General features: G+C 45.2%; 1 protein-coding gene across 1 annotated transcript; it reads right to left on the bottom strand.

The window, feature by feature from the left end:
* Positions 1–1,618: 1,618 nt before the first annotated feature.
* On the bottom strand, positions 1,619–21,091 carry TROAP (trophinin associated protein). Its single transcript, XM_066612847.1, has 16 exons — positions 20,903–21,091; positions 19,314–19,494; positions 15,867–16,024; positions 14,516–14,597; positions 14,238–14,326; positions 12,826–12,947; positions 11,482–11,525; positions 10,587–10,744; positions 10,290–10,383; positions 10,053–10,171; positions 9,181–9,273; positions 8,629–8,706; positions 7,116–7,214; positions 4,569–4,875; positions 3,924–4,123; positions 1,619–2,040 (listed from the first exon to the last, which is right to left on the bottom strand). The coding sequence occupies exons 1-16, from the start codon at positions 21,089–21,091 to the stop codon at positions 1,975–1,977; spliced, it is 2,079 nt and encodes a 692-aa protein (XP_066468944.1). The 3' UTR covers positions 1,619–1,974.
* Between the last annotated feature and the right edge of the window lie 528 nt (positions 21,092–21,619).

The following is a 21,619-nucleotide window of genomic DNA, read 5'->3' on the forward strand; positions in this document are numbered from 1 at the left end:
GCTGTGAGATATAGGAAGCTGGACTAGATGGGCCTATAGCCTGATCCAGTGAGGCTACTCTTATATCTCTTCTGTTGTCACTGGTGATTTACACAGAGTTTTCATTCTGGACACCCAAGTTCGAAGGAGGTGGGCTGCAGGTCACATTCATGAAGCAAGAAACCTGTATACGGCAGCATGCATAAAAATTGCATGCCAATTCTTCCATGAATTCAAGGTAGGCATTTGTAACATGTTAATATCTTCTTAGGTTCCCCCCCCCATTATCAACTCTTTATTGACAAACTATTTAAAAACAAGCACAAAATAGCAACAGCAGCAATTTGATGTCATGGAAAAGGCATACAAATACCATCTGAAGTCACTATGGCATCCTTGACTTCTGCCAATGCAGCCTTGCTGAATGGCAATGATAGATTCTTTTACAAGAATGTCTTACTGCCATTTTCCATAAGGAACCTAATCTGCTAATCCTTTGCTACCCACTCTTAACCTCTGTCCTGCTATTTTATTGTGCTAAGCTTAAGTACATGCACATGAAATAATTGCAAATTTTTCCCTGTCTAAGGATTGGCCCATAGAACACTCATGTGCCTTACAAACAGCAAAACAGATTTGGGATTCTTTTAACTCCAAGCCTTCCCCAGGCCTCTTCCAGCCTGCCACAGATTCCCACTCACTTTTAGCCAATGGGAAGCAGATCAGGTGGCAGTAATCCAGCCCCCTTGCCCAGGGCGGCAGCAGCAAATGGTCTGCACATCAAGTGCAAACAGCCCTCAGGCTGGCCTTACAGCTATGGTGACATCAGTGATGTAGCAAGTGCTCAGGGGGCCAAGCCAGAAGGGTACAATGCTACAGCAGTGGTGTAGCATGCTCAGGAAGCAACTGGAGTACATGGGCAGTCACAGCAGCAGCTGGGGTGGTTTTTGATGGACTCTTCCTCTTTGTTTGCTAAACATGAGACCCCTGAAATGACATCAGGACATCACTACCCCCCAAGCATCGCAGCTCCTATCAGCAAAGGCTGGCACCATATCCATCCCTTTCTCTCTCACTGGAGTCTAGTTTGTGAGCCCCATGGGGTAGGGACCCACCTTCTCTTCTGCTGTAAGGCTCTATGTCTGTTAGAAGGGCTTTTAATAAATAAATAGGCCTCATTTAGCCAATTGTAGAAGAATTTGACTGAGTAGGCATGACAACAATTGTCTGATTCCATTTTTATCCTGTTCTGCCTCTAGGGAGCCAAGGGTTGTATAGTGTGCGTCTTCCTCTCCCCTACTTGTCATTCTAACATCCCTGCAATGTAGGATAAGCCAAAAGAATCCACCCTTCCAACCCAGGCTCACCCAACTACCTTCATTGCTCCAAGCTCAGAACTGGAGGTTGGATTCAAACCCTTTTTTACTGCCTTGCCCTAGAAGCCCATCTGTAACAAACTTCTGTAGTATAAAGCAAGATACCTTCCCCATTCCCCACCAACCATTCATCAACTAACCAGAAGCACCTATGACAAATGCAAATAAATAGGAGGTTACTCATTAGGATTTGCCAAGGAGCCTTCTGGCTTTGGCCATAAATTATATTCTTGTTTGCAAACAACCATTTCAAGAAAATCAGGTTAAGTTAAATTTTTCCTTTTTAAAAACATCTGTTTAAACACAATTATAGCATTAGTGTACAGTCTTTTACAAGACTACTTTGCTACACAGTAATAAGGGACCTCCTCTCCCCCAAAGCCAGCCTTCACCTTTCTGAATCACCAACTGTTGATTTCAGAGAAGAGGAGGGATTTTAGCTCCTGGCTCTCCCATCAAAGTCATTGAGAGTCAGGGTCCCAGTGAGCTCTGCTGATACTCTGAGAACAGGGCCAAGGACTGTAGCTGCAGATGAAAAATGCTGGTGATGAGGAACTTCACAGAAAAACTGGACCATCTCCATGCAGATGTCACTATAGTGATGTCATGGCCAAGGTTCTCATGCTGGTGAAGACCTCTCTGCTTCTGCAAACGTGGGCATGGTCAATGAGATGGGGATAAAGTGCTGGTGGACAAAGAGGAGAAATACTAAGTAAAGGACGTGTGCATGGGTAGCTTATTCAATGACCATCCCTCCCTATAGATCCAAAGCAATGGCCCAGAACAGACTGAAGCAGGAAGCCCAACTGTTAAATGCCAACTAGAAGCAAAAAGCAGATCCAGCCCAAGCCCTTTCATTCTTTTGTCAAGTTTGAAAACATAGGCCTAGAGTCCCAATCTCCACTGCCTCCACAGGACAAACAGTTACAACAGTGTTAATGGTACTACTTAGGGTGGTATAAGTACACAATGGCAGGCATCCATTTATGTCAGTGGTTCCTAAATTTTCAACTGGCAGTTTCCTTGACCAACTGGGCTATTAGCTGTGGTTTCCCATTAGGGCTTCCATCCTATACGGGGGCAGTTTTTGCAAGGATTCCACGGCTCCCCTGGCTGGTTCCTGCGGTTCCCAGGGCAGCCACAGCTCACAGCTTGGGAACCACTGATTTATGTAATTGTGGAATGAGACCACCTCAAAGTTACTGACAGGTGGAAATTTTATTCCCCACAGAGGGCAGCTGTGAACATGTCCCTCCCATACCAACAATGTGGGGATTAGGGTATGTACACGCACACTCCCACACATATGCCTTTGCAGAACCTGTTTGTTATGTTACATGTAACTGAGAACTCCTGTACTCCAGAAACAGCCTCTCCGAATGCAGTTGTGCAATGGGTGTGCATGTGCCACAGCTTTACTTAAGTCCATAGTATTGGAGTGTTTATAGTTGCTCAAAGCCTGCTGGGTTTCTGAGGTTACATTTTTATGACAATTTTTCTCTAAGGAGCTCAGGGCAGCACATAAGGTTCTCTCCTACTATAAATGCTCACACCCACCCCTAAGAGGCAGGTTAGGCAGAGAGAGAGATTGATTGATTGGCCCAAGGTCACCAAGACTTCAGCGCTGAGCAGGAATTTGAAGTCTGACCTTGTCTGACATTCTAAACACTGGTCTTTGGAGGAATAAGCTTCCTGCAATTGACACAGGAGCATGTTGTGAAACATGCTTGAGGGCTCCATGCCACAGGCTTGTAACATTGTCCACTGCCAAAGTTTACATGAGGCTAGTCAGTCTGTTTGACATACTAATTCCACTCTGACAAAAATATGTAGGGCAGTGGTTATTGGTTTGTGCTTTCAACTCAGCAGGTGGAAACTCAGCCTGCAATCCTCCAAAAAGAGAGAGGAAGAAGCCACCGTTTGAGCTTTGGTACACGTTGTGAGAACCAGCCTAGGTTCCTGTCTTGATAAGTTTGCACAGAGCCTCAGTCTGTTCACAGATCCTACTCTAGACATAGGATCCTTAAGCTGCTCCATGGCTTCCAGGTTACTGACCATTTGAGTCCTAAAACTATGGCTTGTGAACAATGACTGATTAGAACACCATTCTCCAAGTGCAAAGTTCCCATATGGTGTGTGGTGCAGTCACTCAGAAAGCTGTAATCTTCCAAAACATTCTTCCAAATGGCAAAGAGAGCTTCACTAAACATTCACACTGCTCCAATGAGCGATAAAAGCTCTCCTAGCTGCTTGGCCAAAGGTTACAGACTGGCAGCCAGCACATAAAGCAGCTATGCGACACACCATGGTAAGTTGCATCTTAGAAAACAGTCAAGGTTTATAAATCCTCAGTCTCCACAAAAGGAGCCGGAAGTGAAGCAGAGTCCATTGTTCCACCAGGCTTGAGCACCTCAATATATTTATTTAAAAAATTTCTACTGTAAATCGCTTCTCTCAGAGCTCAAAGCTGTGTATGTTTTTAATTTTACAAAATTATGCAACATAACAATTAAACACCATTGTACCAATAAAGCAAAGAACACTTAAAAATAAAATCTTTCATCATACCATAGTATCATCAGCATCAAGCATTTTGGCCACTGGCTCCTTACACCGTGGCAATGAGGCCTGGGGAACAGATGTGACTCGGGTAGTGTAGAAGGCACACTCATCGTTCAGACAGGCTTCGTGAAAGCGATTAGGTGCTTGGAGAAGGTCATCTAGTCGCTGCCTGACCTGGCTGAGAGGGGGAAGGGCAGCAGAATCTCCTGGAGGCACAAACATAAGAAAGCATGAGCTACAGTACACCAGGAAACCAGACTGAACAGTTAACCTGGTGCCTAGAAACATGTCAACTTGAGAATGGACTTCCAGAGTGTATCACACTCAAAGGGCACCAGGATTGAGTCCATCCCTTTCATGAGCGATTTAAATAGCAATTAACTTTTACTGTAGTTACAGCTGACTGTTGCAGTGCTTAATAGTTTTTGTTTGGTGGTGTTTTGTTTTTTTAAATGTCTCTTGTAAGCTGCCTTAAGGATTTTAACCAGGAAGGCAGAATATGAATAAAGTAGATGTCTCCACCACATCAGCCAACACCCTAAATTCTCCACAGATGCAAGAAATTTTCCTTCTTGATACTCCTGGCAGCATTCCCAACACACCATTTCCTAACCCCTCAAGGAGACAGGAATGAAAGTAATCTCATCTTACCTGTACTACTCGCCCTGGGTGAAGGGGATTGGACTGAATGGACAGAAGGACTAGGACAGACCATTTGCTGGCTGGAAGCAGCAAGTGCTGTGCTAAGCTCAGGAGCTGCAGCAAAAGGAGATTCTGGTGCTGGCTTACAGAGGTTTGGGCTAGAATCTGGCTGAGGTGTGGTGGACTGAACAGGCTTGGGAGCAGGTGAGCAATGTGCTGACAACAATTTGTGCAGTTCCTCCAGTGGGGTAGTGACTTCACAATCGACTCCTCCAGTGATCTCTTGCCGCAGAAGTTGAGCAAGGAGCTCAATACGCTAGGGAGCACAAAAGACAAGGATTGTATACAGGGCAGCCAGCTGCATATTAGGCTTAGCATGTCTACTGGGGGACAAGTCCCAATGATGAGTACCAGGATTTCTGTGTGTCCCCCAAGTTTCCCCAATACCTATGCCATGAACCCCAAGCCTCACTGCACCATCCCCAAGTCATCTCAAGGCACCTAATATTCTGCAAAACTGAAGGCTCTGCTTATTGCACTGTATAGTCCATTACTATTTGATTTGGAAGGTTCTGGCAAGGATGGGTGGGAAACAATCAAGGGAGGAAAAAAGACACTGAAGAGAAGGTACTTCCCAAGCTTTTCTACAACTATGAAGGGCTTGATATTTTTAAAACTAATGAGTAGAGGTGTTTGAAAATGGTTTTATTTTTCACAGATTTGGTGAACTGAATTGAAAAAGGCAAAAAGCAGTGTTTATTCCAAATTATTAATTTTTGAAAGTGTTGAGCAGAAACAGTAGAGACAACCAAGTACGAGAAGAGTACTCTATTTGAATTGGATAAAATCCAGTAGTGAATTGGTTCCAAATCTGGGGGGAAAAAAATAGAAGTTTTTGAATTTCCACACCATCTAATTTGTAGACTGCTTGTTTGCTTTCCCTTTGCACACAATTTGTCATGTACCTCATTCAAAAGCGACCATTACTGTTGTTCCCTGGAGGTTAATAAAGAGGCAAAGGCTAATGGTTAGGAATGCTGAAAAGAACTGGGGTGGAGGGGATTACAAAACAGCACAAGGTGCTTACTATGTCAGTCCTACTTTTGAGTAGGATTCATTACAAATTAAAACATTAAACAAGCACTTCAGTAGCAGGGTTAAGGCTAGAATGGGTTAATGGCTAGGCTGCCTGCAAGCACACACTACTAGCCACGCTTACTGGTTGAAATAAAATGCCACAAAACAATGCACACCAAGCACAGTAAACACACATTCAATCAGTGGAGCTTCCAGGGCACAAAAAAAAAAGGCTTACTTGAAACACTTGCTGTGTTCCTAGCAGGCTGAGGAAGCCTCTGTCTTCAAGTCTGTGCCTGGTGCAAAGGGAAGGGCAAGGCGCCAGGGCAAGGATGGCTCTAAGAGAGTTGCTGGCAGCTGAGTGAGGAAGTCTCCATCGGCTCCCCCTTCCTAGGCCATGCCGGTGTCTTTCATGATGGCATGGAGTGCAGTAGAGTTGCAGAAGTGTCCGGATCAGGTCATATGCCAGAAGCTGACCTGGTGGCCTAGGCACCTATGCGCAAACCCTCAGAGCCACTGGACACTCCACAAGTTTTGAGCAAAAAAGCCACGGGAAAACACTTCAACAAGCAAAAGTGGTGTTATTTTGCTTTATTCAGAACTATTGTTTTATTTTGTCTTATTTTTTATAGAAATTTTTTGATCTCTTATTTCATGTTTTCCATTTTCAGACACCTCTAGTAATGAGTGTTTCAGGCTGCTAGGTGACACTGCAAGGAGTATTCCATCACACCTTTCTCACTTTCTTCCAGATCATGGAACCTGATGTAGGGGAAGGGATCATCGTGATAAAAAACACCAAAGCCTAAAGTCTTCGAGTGCGGCTGCCTTTGTAGGCAATCCTGAGTTAGCAGGACCAGTGGTCCAACTCTGTACAAGGCAACTTCCTAGGGCCATGGCAGGTTAATCTCCCATCCATTTACTGACCAGACCCAGGTCTGCTTAACTTTGGCCAAGTGGTCATATCATGTACCCTCAGAACATGCCCTGGGACCAGAACCCTTCATATAGTCCAAGCTCATGCATCAAAGCCACCAATGTCTGGGATACTCACAAAGCAGGAATCAGTTACATGCATAATTGTGTTCTTCCTTCACACCAGTCTCTGCTCTGACACCCTGCTGCTCCCATTACAAGTCTCCCAGTTTTGCTGTCTGTACTAAAACAGCCACTGTCCCCTCCTAGTTAAATCCAGAATCAAGCTTTCAGCAACCCTTCTCAACTATTATTACAGCACAATAGTAATAATAATTTACCCAGCAGTAGCACCTAATCTGGCGCCCACCATGTGGATTCAGTCTTAACAAAATTGGCTGAGGAGATTCATATCTCCACATTTTCAGAGCTCAGTAGTTGCAACCCTGCAAAGTTTGCAGAAACCATTGGCTTATTCCTTCCAATACATCAGAACCTGCATGCTCAGGATACCATTTCTACTAGTACCATCCTCTGCCACCCACTGAAGCATTCATTTCCTACCTGGAGCTTTCTCATTTCCTGGGTGATCTCAGAAGCAGGTGAAGCTTTCCTTGCTGTTGTCCCCAGATCATCATGGAAGAGGCGCACAGCAATCTTCTCCTATTGGGGAGGTAAATGCCACAATAGCGCCTTGGTTAAACCCCCACCCTGCCAAACTACCTCCAGAAGCAGGACTGGGTCAAGGAAAATGGGAGACAAAGATATGACGCCATCTCCACTTTCTGCCCAACCAATGCGATTCTGCACTTTTTGAGCTCCACATTTTGAGCTCTAATTGAACGGATTAATGTTTCTTGACCATTTTTCAACAAAATATTTTAGACTGTTTATATATCGGTTTCCCCCTCTCCCCTTTTTTGGAACTTGCAAATTAATGATCACATGTACTCCTTTTTAAAAAAAAATTTTTATTTTTATTTTTTATTTTATGCACAGAAGAAAAAAAAAGATTAATTTCTGTCTAGTCAGAAAAATTATATTTGATAAAAAACCCAAAATACAACATTCAAAAATATATTGGACGAACAGCCCAATCCTAACTAAATACTGCTGGGGTGTGTGTGTGTGACAGTTCCAGAGGTCTTCTCTGGTAAGGGAACATTTGATGCCTTGCACAGGGGTAAGCTTTTGATACCTGAATGAGTCTACTTGTACCTTCTCCTGACTTTGCCAAATCAAGTCCATATGGACTTGGGAAGGCAAATAGGATACTGGTGGCACGGCTGCTGCCAACCCCATCCCCTTATTGTCAATCCAACCCCTCCACACCCTGCTTCTCCCTATCCTCACCAGGGCTCCCCGACAGACGCTAAGTTTGACAGCTATAAAGCAAACTGCCCTGCAGAACGCAAGCTCTGGCAGTGCAGCAGCCCAATGGGATTGGGCCCAGAGTTACCTAAAATAGTAGATAGGCACTCTACTACCTTTGCCTTCATTTTGTTAAGTCAGCAGCTACTACAAGGTGAACAGCTGTACAGGTGACAAAATTACACTTACTATGAAAAGAAATCCAGTTCTCTTAGTAAGTTTAAAGCCCTTATCCAGCAAGCCCATATCCAAGCACATGCTCCCTGGAACTTGCATCAAGTAATAGTGGAAAATCTGCAAAGCCTCCCTAGGCCTTTTAGGCCTGTAACTTAGCATAATGTCTGCAGACATAACGCTATCAACAAGTCTTTCACTTGCATAGACTAAAACCTGACAATTGATCCTCACATCCAAATGTCTGGCTGGTAAAATGGTGGCATGATCCACTATTCAGATCCAGTGAATATTCCTGTCAGGATTTGCTTTTCACCTCACATTTTGCAGCAAGAGAACTCCTGCTGGTGCACGTACAAGTCAGAAGGGGAAGGGAGTCACAAAACAGCTACAATTTATGAAGTACTACAAATCTTTATAGAAGATATTGTTAGAAAGAAGCTCAAAACATCACATAAAACATAAATGGATATGAGCAACGGAGACTTTTGTCCAATGGAAAACCCTTCCTTCTCCCCAGCTGAAGACTTACCCAGGGCACAGCAGTGCCATCCTGCTTGGAGTCCACAGTACACGTTGTCTGTGGTGAAAGCCCACCTGCCCACTTAGCCTAGAAAAACAAGATGGACATTAGCTTATCGTACCAGTTCTGAAAAACTACTGGCAACTGGTTTCAAGCCCTGCATTCTCTTTAAGACCAAGGTACAACCTAGTCACCAAGGGAGGTTACTTCCTAGTCCTATAACCAAGAGATCTTCACGAGGCAATGAAAAGATGCTATATTTTAAAACCACACAGAGACATATTACAAACATGCAAGTCAACTGAGCCAATGAACCTACCACTCAAAATGAAAGAAAATGAAATTCTTCACACAGCACCTGTAGCATCTTGAGAAACTCATTGCCACCCGATATTGTGGGATTATATAGAATTTCTTAATTATGAAGAGTTGCCTTCCTCACATGACCCCAATCAGAATTGTGTGCCTCCCAACCCACAGCTGTTTCTAATAAAAGCCTGCTTTGATGCTCAGTCATGCTGTCAGTCATTTGGATATTTCCAAACTTTAGAATCCACCCACCTGTGGCGTTTCTGTTTGGAACTGGGCACCTGCCCTCTTGCCTTTCACACAGGCAGAAAGAGGCACACGGTTGCACTTCCATGGATTGGAATGCTGATCCAAGACAAGAGAAAGAATTCAGAGCATGACCTGGCAAAGTAAGCTTATAGTAAGCTGCAAGACACAGAACTTAAGTGCACCTAGGTGAACTACAGTCTTAACACATTTCTAGTTCCATCTTCCAATTCAAACATTGCAAGGGCAGCTTCTAACTATAAAGTCAAATGAGCAAAATCACAATATTATAGTTGAAAAAGCCCCACAAATCTATTGCAACTAAGAGCACATTAAAAGATTAAATATCCACAGCAATTTAAAAGACATGAAAATGATTTTTCCTTTGGAGCCCAAACAAAATCTTTTTGGCCTAGTAATTAAAAATGGGGCATCAGGCAAACATGTCTGCAGCAACACCACAGAACAGGCTTTATCCTCAGTTGCCATCTGGCTTCTAAAGCAAAGGGCACAGAGCAGGGCCTCTGAAGAGGGTCTCGTCAACCAGACAGGTACTTGTAGGGGCGGGCAGGCTTTCAGGTCCCAGTCTGTATAAGGTTTTATGGGTCAAAACTAGCTCTTTGCATTGTGTCTGGGAAATATACAGGAATGCGGCAAAGATGTTTCTGCACCAGCAAGATCTCTTTCCAGAAACAGGGACACACATGTACTATTGTTAGGGCATTAAGCCCAAGGGGGAAAGGGGGCAAGACTAGGATCTGGTAGGCCCCTGATATGAGCCTACCAGAGCTTCATCTCCCAGAAACATGACAAAGTTATTAAGGACTTGCTAGTATCTAGCCAGGAGCAGACACCCTTCTCCCCTCTCAAGCACAAACCAGGGACTGTGGGCATGGAATTCTCCTGGCTAGTCCATAGGGTGAAAAGTCAAGAACAGAACATCTCTTGCTAGGTGTGTTGACTGGCTGGGCTTCCGAAGCTTCCGACTCCTTCAGACCTATGAAGCAGGACAGAGAAGCTGTAAGCCAAGTGCTTGAATACCAGAGGACTGGGAGCTCTAAACAGAAGAAAGTCAGGGGAGAAGCCTGGCTTATCAGCAACACTGTTAACTGCACCTTTAAGGCCCTGTGTAGAACGACAGGATATCCGGCCAAATTTTGCAGTTGGGGGAGCACTCATACGAGGCTCTAGCAGAGCAGCATTTCCATCCTAGAGAGAGGAAACATAAGCCAAGTAGCAGTAGAAAGCTTTCCCCCAGAAAGTTTCCCCCACCAGCTCTTCCCAAAGTGGTTTTCTAAGGTCATAACATGAACTACTACTGGATCCTGTGCCCACCAGCCCCTTCTCATGAGCAAATGCTTTCCTAGGAACCTGGAGACAGGTGAAGTACAGAAACCAAGCATTCTGCTCACCCTGGTGCTGCTGCAAGCAGCAAGTCGTTTCCTAGTGTCTTTCACTGGCACCCGCTGGGCCAAGCTCAGTTTGCCATTGGCCTGAAGGGCTGAATGGCTCAGTCCCATGTTCGACAGAATGCTGGCCTTGGCAGCTGGGTCTGGTACAAACTCTTCATCTATAACGAGAAGGACAAGGCTGTCAAAAGGCAGCAACAGCACCAGAAAAAAAAACCTGCACAGACGAGAGTATAGAGATGAGGCAAAGTGCATTTGGGGGCAAGAGGCAAACTTAGTTCGGCATATTAGGATTTCTGAAAGACAAAACAAAAGCAGATTCCACATTAAGGTCCCTACTTTAAACATAAGAATTAGCCCCTGCAGAAGTGCTTCTTTAGAATGATCTCATCATATATATGGAAAGAAAAGCACCCTGCAGTTGTGGATACCTCCAGCAATACAAGTTGGTAGATGGGGAGCTTGCTGGGACTGGGGGAGGCACATGTCAAGGAAGCAAGATGACTCAGCATTATTTTTTGTACTCTGCTCTAAGGAAAACCAAGTGTTGTACTTAAGGCACAGCGCAGTATTAATGCAATTTTACTGAATGAAGAGTATCATTGGAATAACATTCCAAATTAAAGGATCCAGGTTTTTTGCAAAGTAGCTATTTACCTGCAAAGGTGTCCAAGGAAAGGACAAAACAAGCAAAGCCTACTATTATTCAAATGCACACAAACTATCATTCAGTACAGGATGCTTGAAAATTGATGCCTGCAGATTTATACCTGCAACCACAGGACAGAAGAAAGTAGGACAGACTTTGAGCAGCACCCACCCCACAAAAAAAGCTTAGATTTTCAGCAAAGATTCCCAGCCATACAGCAGGATAGCTAAGAAAGAAGTTGCCACTCACCTTGCCATGATGTTCCTGTGCTTTCCTTCTTCCCAGCAGAGTTGCTATTTAAGGGCAGATAGCACAACAGTTACAAGCCACAGAACAGCCATGTGTTTGGGGACAAGGCAGGGGGTTGCCGCTCTTCCTAGGGTGCAACAACTAATCTCCAGTGTGAATTACTGGAGATCAGGTTTTTGGCCCAACAAAGAAGAAAGAACAACCCTTGTGCCGCAGAAGGAGGACAGTTACTCTGTGCTTCTGGAAACTGCCACATTAATGGGTTCTGAGCTGTATGTGACAGATCAGAAGAGAGATCTTGGGGGGGGAGGTGTGGACAGGTCGATGGAAGTGTCAACCCAATGTGCGGTGGCAGTAAAGAAAGCCAATTCTATGCTTGGGATCATTAGAAAAGGTACTGAGAACAAAACAGCTAATATTATAATGCCGTTGTACAAATTGATGGTAAGACCACACCTGGAGTATTCTGTCCAGTTCTGGTCGCCACATCTCAAAAAGGACATAGTGGAAATGAAAAAGGTGCAAAAGAGAGCGACTAAGATGATTACAGGGCTGGGGCACCTTCCTTATGAGGAAAGGCTACGGCGTTTGGGCCTCTTCAGCCTAGAAAAGAGGCGCCTGAGGGGGGACATGACTGAGATATACAAAATTATGCATGGGAAGGATCAAGTGGATAGAGAGATGCCCTTTACACTCTCACATAACACCAGATCCAGGGGACATCCACTAAAATTGAGTGTTGGGAGGGTTAGGACAGACAAAAGAAAATATTTCTTTACTCAGCGTGTGGTTGGTCTGTGAAACTTCTTGCCACAGGAAGTGCTGATGGCATCTGGCCTAGGGGATTGGACAAGTTTCTGGAGGAAAAATCCATTATGGGTTACAACCCATGATGTGTATGTGCAACCTCCTGATTTTAGAAATGGGCTATGTCAGATGCAGGGAAGGGCACCAGGATACAGGTCTCTTGTTATCTGGTGTGCTCCCTGGGGCATTTGGTGGGCCACTGTGAGATACAGGAAGCTGGACTAGATGGGCCTATGGCCTAATCCAGTGGGGCTGTTCTTATATTCTTATGCTCATCTGAAAAGCTACCTTGTGAACAAAGGAGACTTCTCTGGAAGGAATACGAAGCTCTGAAGAACTTCTGCAGCATAAGAACAGCACAAAAGAAGCCAATTGTAGGCGTAGATTTCCCAATACCCCCACTGAAAAGATCTGAATACACACACAAGCAGGATAACAGATCAATTGTTATTCAGTCACCGTGAATTTCAGCCTTGCTGTGCAGGCCCTCAACAGCAGAAGACCTGACCTCAAGTTTGCATTTGGTTTCCTTCTCACCTCGGCACTGCAATACCAGCCTCAGTGATGCTGCTTGGACATTCGGCCTTGGACCTCGCTCCAGAATCTTGACACTTGCCCACACCCAGGTTCTCCATCGACGGGTTAGGCTTTGCTGCCACCTGATGTGTATGTCAGACAGTGAGGAACACAAGGCACTGCTGCTCCCAAGCATTATTCTGGTGAAAAGAGGCACAAGGCCAGGTGGGACAGCAACCATGCTGCAAGGAGATACCGGAAGTGGCATCCCACCGGCAAAGGGTTCTCGCACAGGCACAAGGCAGATCCTCCTTGGTATACAGACAAAGTCATTACTGTAGACCAAGGTGAGCCTGAGGATGTTCCCTTAAAAAGGTTAAAGCCTTGTGTAGGCACAAACTTTAGTTTCTGGTGCATGAACACATGAGGTTATCTAAACCAAATCAGATTTTGGTCCATCTAAAATAAATGCTGTCTACACCAAGAGCCGATGCAGTGGTTAGCACATCAGGCCAGGACTGGGGAGACTTGGAGCCAATTCCCACTCAGCCATGAAGCTTGCTGGGTGACCCTGGGCCACTTGCCATCTCTCAGTCTAACCTACCTCACAGGCAGAGAGGGGAGAAGAGAATATGTACCACCCTGAGCTCCTCGGATACAGGATGGATATTGGATAAATGCAATCATTATCAACTAGCAAAAGCTATCCAGGGCTCAGACTGGGGTCTTTTCCAGCCCTATCTAGAATGCCAAGAACCAAACTTGGGACCTTTGGTATGCAAAGCAGATGTTCCACTACTGAGCTATAGCCCCTGCTCTAGGAGGGCAGCTGTCAAGACAACATCAGATCTTTAGTAATCCAGCATAGTGGCTTGCGGCTAAGGTAGAGTTTGTTTGCAACAGCCACTTGCCTGCTGGACACACCAGGTTGCTCCCTGGAGTAAAAAATGGAGGAATCATTTCTCTTAACACACATGCAGAGGCATCAGAAGAACACACAAGCCAAGAAGGGCAGGGACTCCTTCATAGTAGTACTGTGCATGGTGCCATGTCAGAAGATGCTAGCTTCTGCCATATTCTGGCACTTTTAAGGGCAAAGTTCAGACACTTGCTCAAGTTTGCCACCCATTACACTACAAGCTAATCTGCCACCCAGGACAGCAGCTTCATCCCTTCTCATGGTAAGAGCAGGAATTACATAGCCATAGGCGCCAGGGTCAGATTTCCAAGAGCCCCAACAAGCACTGAGGAGTCTTCCAGAGGCATTCAAATAAATGCTTGCAACTGTGAAGGACAGAGCTCCTCCTCAGCAAACATCTGCAGAGGCATCCTTCACCAATTCAAGGCTTTCCGTAAACTTCCTCAAGCCCAGCCTTTCTTGCCAATGCTGCCACCTGCTGCTCAGAAGATGACAAACCGCATCAGTTACTCACCCCAGGCCCAAAGTTCTCAAGCGTCACCGACAGTGCCTTAAGCTGCTGCCCAGTCAGAGTCAGGCTACAGGATTGTGAGGGGCCCATGTCTGTTGGGGAGGGGGAGGAGAGCATTAGTAAATTAAGAGGAGTTAAAGATACAGGGAAGTTGCCATTTTTCCCCAGATACACTAGAGTTGTACCAAATTGCAGTACAGGAGCCGTATGCATAAGCTTTGGAGACTAGCCACCCTGATCCTATCCCCCAGGAACTAAGGTAGAATCCCCTACTTCAGTACCTTCTGGTGTTACTCTAGATACATGGGACATGCGGGCAAGATTCATTGCTGGGGCATCTTTGTATAGTGAGCCTTGGCCAGCCTACAGAAATAGAGAGACATGTTAAAAAAAATTGTAAGTACGTACTATATCAATAGCATGCTTCTGCCAAAAGGCACAGGGTGGAGTACAACAGAATACATTCAATATAAATCAGTAGAGAAAGCAACAGAACAAAAGTCATGTAATCAGAACCATAAGTCTAACCAGCAGCATCAGCAACAAAGCCACCAGCAGGAGAACTAGGTTGAGGGCAAGTTACTGTTGTAGCAAATGCTTGCCTGAACAGTTAGGTTTTAAAAAGCCTGCAGAACAGGTGCCTGCCTGGGCTCCAAAGGGAACAGATTCCAGAGGGCAGGTGCCACTAGTGAAAGCTCTGATCCTAGTGGATTATCTGAGCATAAGGGGAAGAGGAGATACATATAGGAGAAAATCAAAGCCATGACCATGTCAAGGAATGTGACCCATCTCCTCGGTTAGAGTTCTTGGAGGAACACTCTGGTTTGGCTTTGCCACAAAGGCCTGGCAAAAGCTGGCCCTTTAACAGAGGCAACTAAAAGCCTGTGCTGAGTCACTCAGCAGGTGAAAAGAGTTCATTTGAGTGACCACACACCCAGCTGGGATTGGGTGGGGCTAATTAGCCTAAGCCTGCATGTACACAGGCACTCATTGGCCAGCAGAGCAATAAAAACAGAGCAGCCAGCACTGGTAAAGTGGGGTCATGGGAAGGCTGGAGGCGAAGCACTCTGTCAGTACGCTGCACACTTTGTGAGGCTGGATATGTCTGGTTCCCTGCATTGGAACCCACGCTTGTTGCCTGCTTTGTATACCTGTAAATAGAGACTTTGGTGAAGGAAGCTGCTGTCTGTGTGTTCCTCCCCGACGCATGCTTTGCAGCCGCATCAGCTACACAGACACTCCCAGGAACTGTGCCAGGCCAAGCGACCTTGGGCAGTGGGAGTGAGCCCAGCCAGCATTTACTCGATGCATCAACAGAACCAAGTCTGGAAGCATACCAGAAATTCCAAAAAAAAAACCCACATGCACATGGGAAGGGGGTTGAAGAACAGATCCCGACTCCAGGATACCCCCAAGTGACTGAATGCCTGAGTCTGCTTTTCCTCCATTTGAGCTACTAGGTTCCCACAACCCTTCCATAGCTCTGAGACAATTGGAACACATACCCAAATCAAAGCACCCTCCTGGGTGTCTAGAAAGGCACACTAAAACCTAGGTCACTGCTCTAGTTCAGGTGAATCCAGACAAGAGTATAGCACACAGAATACACACATGTTCATGGAGGAGACTTACCCCATTGCTGACTGAGCATGTTCTTGACCCTCTCAGAGGGACTCGCCTGGCCAAGCTAGGCTTGTGGGTTGCACCCACCATTTGGTTAGTCAACCCCATGTTGGACAATATACTAGCAAGGGCATCTGCGTCAGGCAGAAATTCAACCGTGGTTACTCCTACAAGAGAAATCAGGGTCATACATTAGCAATACAGGGGACTATGGAAGCACAGCTGGAGAAAAACAAAAAGCCACACACACCAAGCCATTCCAAATGCCACAATTATTTTCTCAAACCTGTCCAGAAGTACCCCTGAAAATGGAAGCCTAGGACTCAAAATCCTTTCCCTGAACCAAACCTCTTATAAAGCACCCCATCTCCTTAACAGTCACATCACCCACATTCTTGGAGCACCTTAAAGACTAACCAATTTTCTTTAAACACTCTTGGACTACAGACCACTTCACGAGCAGCAGGAAGCAAGATCCTCAGTAGGTGGGCAAACATACACATAGCAAACAAAGAAGAAGAAAAATAATGGTGGAAGGTGAGGTTAAGGACTATGGAATGGAGGAGGTAGTGACCTTATTATGTAAAGTGCAATGATGATTCAGGAACCAAATCCTGCAAGAAACCAACTCTGATGTTGTGGTGTTGTGTGTTTTTATTCCAAGGACACATTTTAATAAATTGTAGTTATCAATTCTAGTTGCTTTAAAAATGTAATAGATAGTTGATATAGTCAGCATATGCAACCACAGTACTATTTCTAACTGGAAAAGTAACCTATTCTAACTTCAGGAAATATCTTAAACGCCAAAAATCTGGTGGTGTTTCTATGCACTTAGCAAAAAAACCTTGTGGAGGAGGGAGTAGCTCCTTATCTGGTTGTCCAGCGGAATGCAGCTTCAAGGACACAGCCCACAACGTAGAGAGTACACAGAGACGAGGAAATCCATCACCATTTCAGTCTGTATTTACAAATTTACAATAACAGCAGCAGCATAGCAGAACAAAGCAGAGACAGCAAAACATACAACACACATGACCACCAATGATGCACACATGAGGGCTCTCACAGTCTCTTATAAAGCTCTGTGCACGAATCAGGATGGGTGGTGTCTCCTCTTGCCACACCCTGTCTCATGATGCATGCCTCGTCAGCTGGCTCACTCTACACCTGAGTCCTGGTGACTCAGCACTTCACAAACATTAGGCCCCAGGACCCACTTTTCAGAATGAGAATCTGCCAGGACCCACCGGAAGTGATTTCATCAAGCGGGACCATTTTTAACAATCCTAGGCTGCAGCACTACCCAGGATTAAGTCCCATTGACTATCATTGTTAAAAGAATATACATAGTAGCTTGTTAAAAGTACAGGTCTGTAACATTTCCCCAAATGCAGTCACATACCATGGGAGCATCAAATCTATTAAAAATAAAATATTGAAATGAATGGGGACCCATCTGAAATTGGTTCGCAACCCACCTAGTGGGTCCCAACTCACAGTCTGAGAAACATTGCTCTAGATCAGGGGTGTCCAAAGTTTTTGGCAGGAGGGTCACATCGTCTATTTGGCACTGTGTCGGGAGCCGGGGGGGGGGGGAAGAATTAATTTACATTTACAATTTGAATAAATTTACATAAGTTTACATAAATGAATATATTAAAGATGAACTTATATGAATGAAGGTCTTGCAATAGCTCAAGGCCTATAAAAGGCCTTGCACAAAGCAAGGCTAGCCTTTCCTTTGCTGTCGCTACTGCATCACAGAAGTGAAACAGCAAACAGTGGAGGGAGCCCTCATCCCACAGCTCACGCGAGATGTCAAACAATCGCTCTCATGCTGAGAGCAGTTGCGTCGGGCCAGTGTGGGCTCCAACAAATCTCCGGAGAGCCAGAGGGTCATTGGAGACTAGGGGTTCCCTGAGGGCCGCATTGAGAGGCCTTGAGGGCCACAAGTGGCCCCAGGGCCGGGGTTTGGACACCCCTGCTCTAGATATATGCTATCACCTCACAACAATATCCTTCTGTTGTCTACACAGGACAAACAGGTCAGTCTCCTACGCAAGAGGATAAACGGACACAAATCTGACCTAAAACATGGCAACATTCAGAAAGGAATGGGAGAGAATTTTACTCTCCCATTATCCAAGAACCACTTTACAAAGGAATTACAGAGAGACTCCATCAAAAAATTGCTGAACTAGAATTTATCCAGAAACTTGACTCTGTTCAGTGTGGCTTGAACAAAGATGAAGACTTCCTGCCTCACACAATGCTGAATAATCTTCAGCCAGATCTCATGGATTTGACCTCACACAGAACAGTCACTCACTGCATTTCATGATACAGGCTCTAATGGGTAAACATCTTTTTCCTCAGTACTCCACTCCATTCAGCATAGCCAGCGTGACTGCTTTAATTCTTAAGGTTGTAAATGGCCCTTGTACTTTACAGAATGATCACAGATTTTATCTTCTCCATTCCATAGCCCTTCAACCCCACCTTTCATAACCTTTTTCCCTTCTCTTTGCATGTGCATACAGTTTGTCCACTGAGGATTCCACTTCATGCCTCTGATGAAGTGGCCAGTAGCCCACAAAAGCTTACACTGAAATAAATGGGTTAGTCTCTAAGGTACCAGAAGATCCCTTGCTGTTTTTACTGCAACAGAATAACATGGCTGTCCATCTTGAGGCCACCCAGTCTGTGGCCTGTCAGAATTAGAAAAACCAAGTATGCCACATCAGAGATCTTTACAGGGTACAAAACTGGTTGAAGTGCAAATACAGAGAGCTCAAGCAAGAGAAACAAGGTGCGCAGACGTTAGAACTACCTCTCTGGTTTACAAGGCAACCTGCACACTTGGGGGCAGAACTTCCTATAAAGGAATTAATCAAGCCCCCCAGTATAAAACTCAAACCCTGCCTCTTTTGTAGAGAGGGTTTTGTTAAGCCACTAGCTTAAAGCCTACCTAACATTATCCCACCATCAGTGGTGGCATTTAGAGGTTATCCTTTTAATCTAATAACTGAGCTACATAGTACAAAATCAGTTATTGTCAAGAATGAATACACAAGGAGGCCCCCTGCATTTCTTTCATATCCCATTGTTCCTACATTTGGGCATGAAGTAGTTTGTCTTTACAGCAGTTCCCTTAAAGGAGACACGGCTGAGAGAGAACAACTTGCTCAAGGCTATCCAGTAGGCTTTGCCACTTACATGAGGAACTTAAATCTCTATTTCCTACACCAATCCCTTACCAGGGCACCATACTGAAATTGATCAGCACCTCTCTTGCATGTTATTTAGTAGGCCAACAACAGCTCAGACCACACCTATTAGTTCTGAGAAGTCATTCCATCAAGTTAAGGCTACACTGAAAATATGGTCCAGGTGGACTCATCCCTGCCTTAAAAGCAGAGCAAGGTTCTTTGCCATTGTGATCAATACCTTTGCTATCTGACACAAGATCTTTTGATACATTCCTATGACCAGATGTGCTCAACTGCATCTCTCCCAGGGGGTTTCTGGAACAGCTCTTGGGTAGTAGCCCAGTTGCTGCAACACCAGGGTCTGAGATAGTGCAAGGCTTCTTGGGGGTCTTGACCCTTTTGCTCTTCAAGCTGGATGGGCATATCTGTGAACAAAAGGATAGAAGTCAGGTCAATGCTGTGTTCAGTGCTTCACTCAATGGGGTAACAAAAGTTTGGAGATCAGCCTGCCTAAAGAACAGGCTGCTGGTTCCCCAGCTGAACACTGTTCTGTCCTCAATGCAAGAAATGAAAGCTTCCAAGGGTCAATGCTCAGAAGCAAATTTGCAGAACTAGGTCATGAGAGAATTCAAACACACTGTTGGACAACCATTGCAATACCTTTCATGACAGCTGATTTGGGCAATCACACACTCATTCGACCCATCTAATCACCACTATGTATGTAAACAAATAATTAGTTGTATAGAGCAGTGGTTTTTAAACTCTCTAGGAGATCTGCACCGCTGTAAGTCCTTGCGGGGGCTGGGGGGAGGCACCGCTCAGGAGGGCTTCAGGGACTGGGTTGCACTCACCAGTCCCTGCAGCAGCCTGTCGGGGGTGTGGGGAGCCTTGCACAAGCATTTGCAGGGCTCCCCAGCTAGTTAGAAGTGAAAGTGCAGCGATTGCGCTCCACTTCCAGTTTTGTGAAAGTGGAGCATGATCGCTCCACTTTAACTTCTGATGACCCGGCAGACGCTCACACAAGGCTCCCCACACCTCCAACAGGCTGCTGCAGGGACTTGTGAGTGCATCCCAATCCCTGCAGCCCTCCTGAGCTGTGCTATCCTGGGGATCACATCGCTACCTCCTCCCTGTCTCCCCCTGACCCCGCCCCTTAAGGGGAAAGAGGCCAGGGCCCTCAGGCTGGGGCATTGCTATGCCCCCGTCTGAAAACCACTGGTATAGAGCTTTAATAAGCTAAAAAGCCTTTGTAGAGCCCACGTTTGAGACATCATCCCAAACCTTTTGCTCAGTTTAGCCCACTGCTTGCATGGGTTCCTTCATGAAAACCTGGCTTCCAACACCCTCTAAGAGAGTAATCAGCCCCACTATAGAAATTTATGTTTAGCAGATAAATCTTTAGTTCACATGGTAGGTTAAAAGTTCCAGACCCATAAACCAGTAGAAGAGCTCAGCTGGCAGCCCTCTGTACCACAGGTACACACTCTGGAGCACTCAACATTTGGGAGATCAAAGAGAGATTAGGTCTTATTTGATGGGACCAGTGAAGCAAGGGTCTAGTAGTCACAGAAATGAAAATCAGTGTAGGCACTCGTTAGGCCTGCCCAGAACTGAAAACCTTACACAAGGCTCTGTTTCCCAAGGCCATTTCCCAATCCTTAGCAGGCTCCACTAAGACATATTTCAAGCTTTTGCCTGGTAACAATGAGAGGTAGAAACTGTTTCAATGAATTGCAGCCAGATGCTGCAAAGGTACAGCATAGTTATAACCTTGTCAAAAAAAGAAGAAAAAAGCTGTCATATGCCAAAAAGTACATGTATCACACTCACCTGCTGAAGACGATTCTGCTGCTGTGATTGTTTCACCTCTGGCGGGAGTCTGCTTTTGGACAGTACTGGGATCTTACTGCTACTCAAGGCATTTGCAGTAAGTAAGATGCTCTCATTCTGTTCCAGCTCAGCATCGATCCCCAGAAAACGTGGGGTTCTTGGCAGGTTCTCCTTCCCTGTTTGGGCCATGTAGAACAGCAGCCAAGTCCTTTTCACCAGTATTGATACCTTTGTGAAAAATGAGTTTTTGGGCAAAAATGTTCACGTGCACACAAGAGTAGTTTTGGTAGTACAAGCTATGCTTGGACAGCACCTCATAATCATGGTTCTTTTGTAGGGGCAATACTAACTATATGCCTGCCCCACGCTCAGTACAGTACTTATGAAATCTTGCACAGAAAATATTAATCTAATCTTGTACCTCAACATCTTATGATCCTGGCCAACAATCTGCAGCGCACCAAAAACATAGTTGTTACAGCAGTAAATTTCCCTTTGATGTTCTCAGGCAAGTCCCTCCTCTACAGGCAAAGCATTGCTCCTCCAGCCTTTAACACAGGGTGGGGGTATCAGTGCCAAATAGCACAATATTCCCTTTTGACCCTAAGGTTGCAAGATTGTTCCCAAAATGCTGCAGTTTAAGTACAGAGATATTTTAGCCTTTGTGGTTTGCATTCTAAGAGTTTTCAGTTCTATTTTTATGCAATACAATGAAAC

This window comes from Tiliqua scincoides, chromosome 2 (assembly GCF_035046505.1).
Source record: "Tiliqua scincoides isolate rTilSci1 chromosome 2, rTilSci1.hap2, whole genome shotgun sequence".
Classification (NCBI taxonomy): Eukaryota; Metazoa; Chordata; class Lepidosauria; order Squamata; family Scincidae; genus Tiliqua; species Tiliqua scincoides.

Excerpts from the sequence above, each read along its gene's own strand:
- TROAP (XM_066612847.1), bottom strand. The coding sequence starts at position 21,091 with ATGGCCCAAACAGGGAAGGAGAACCTGCCAAGAACCCCACGTTTTCTG. Across the intron at positions 14,598-15,866 it reads CATGCTCAGTCAGCAATGGG|GCTGGCCAAGGCTCACTATA; the intron begins GTAAGTCTCCTC and ends CTATTTCTGTAG. Across the intron at positions 8,707-9,180 it reads TCCAAACAGAAACGCCACAG|GCTAAGTGGGCAGGTGGGCT; the intron begins GTGGGTGGATTC and ends TTGTTTTTCTAG.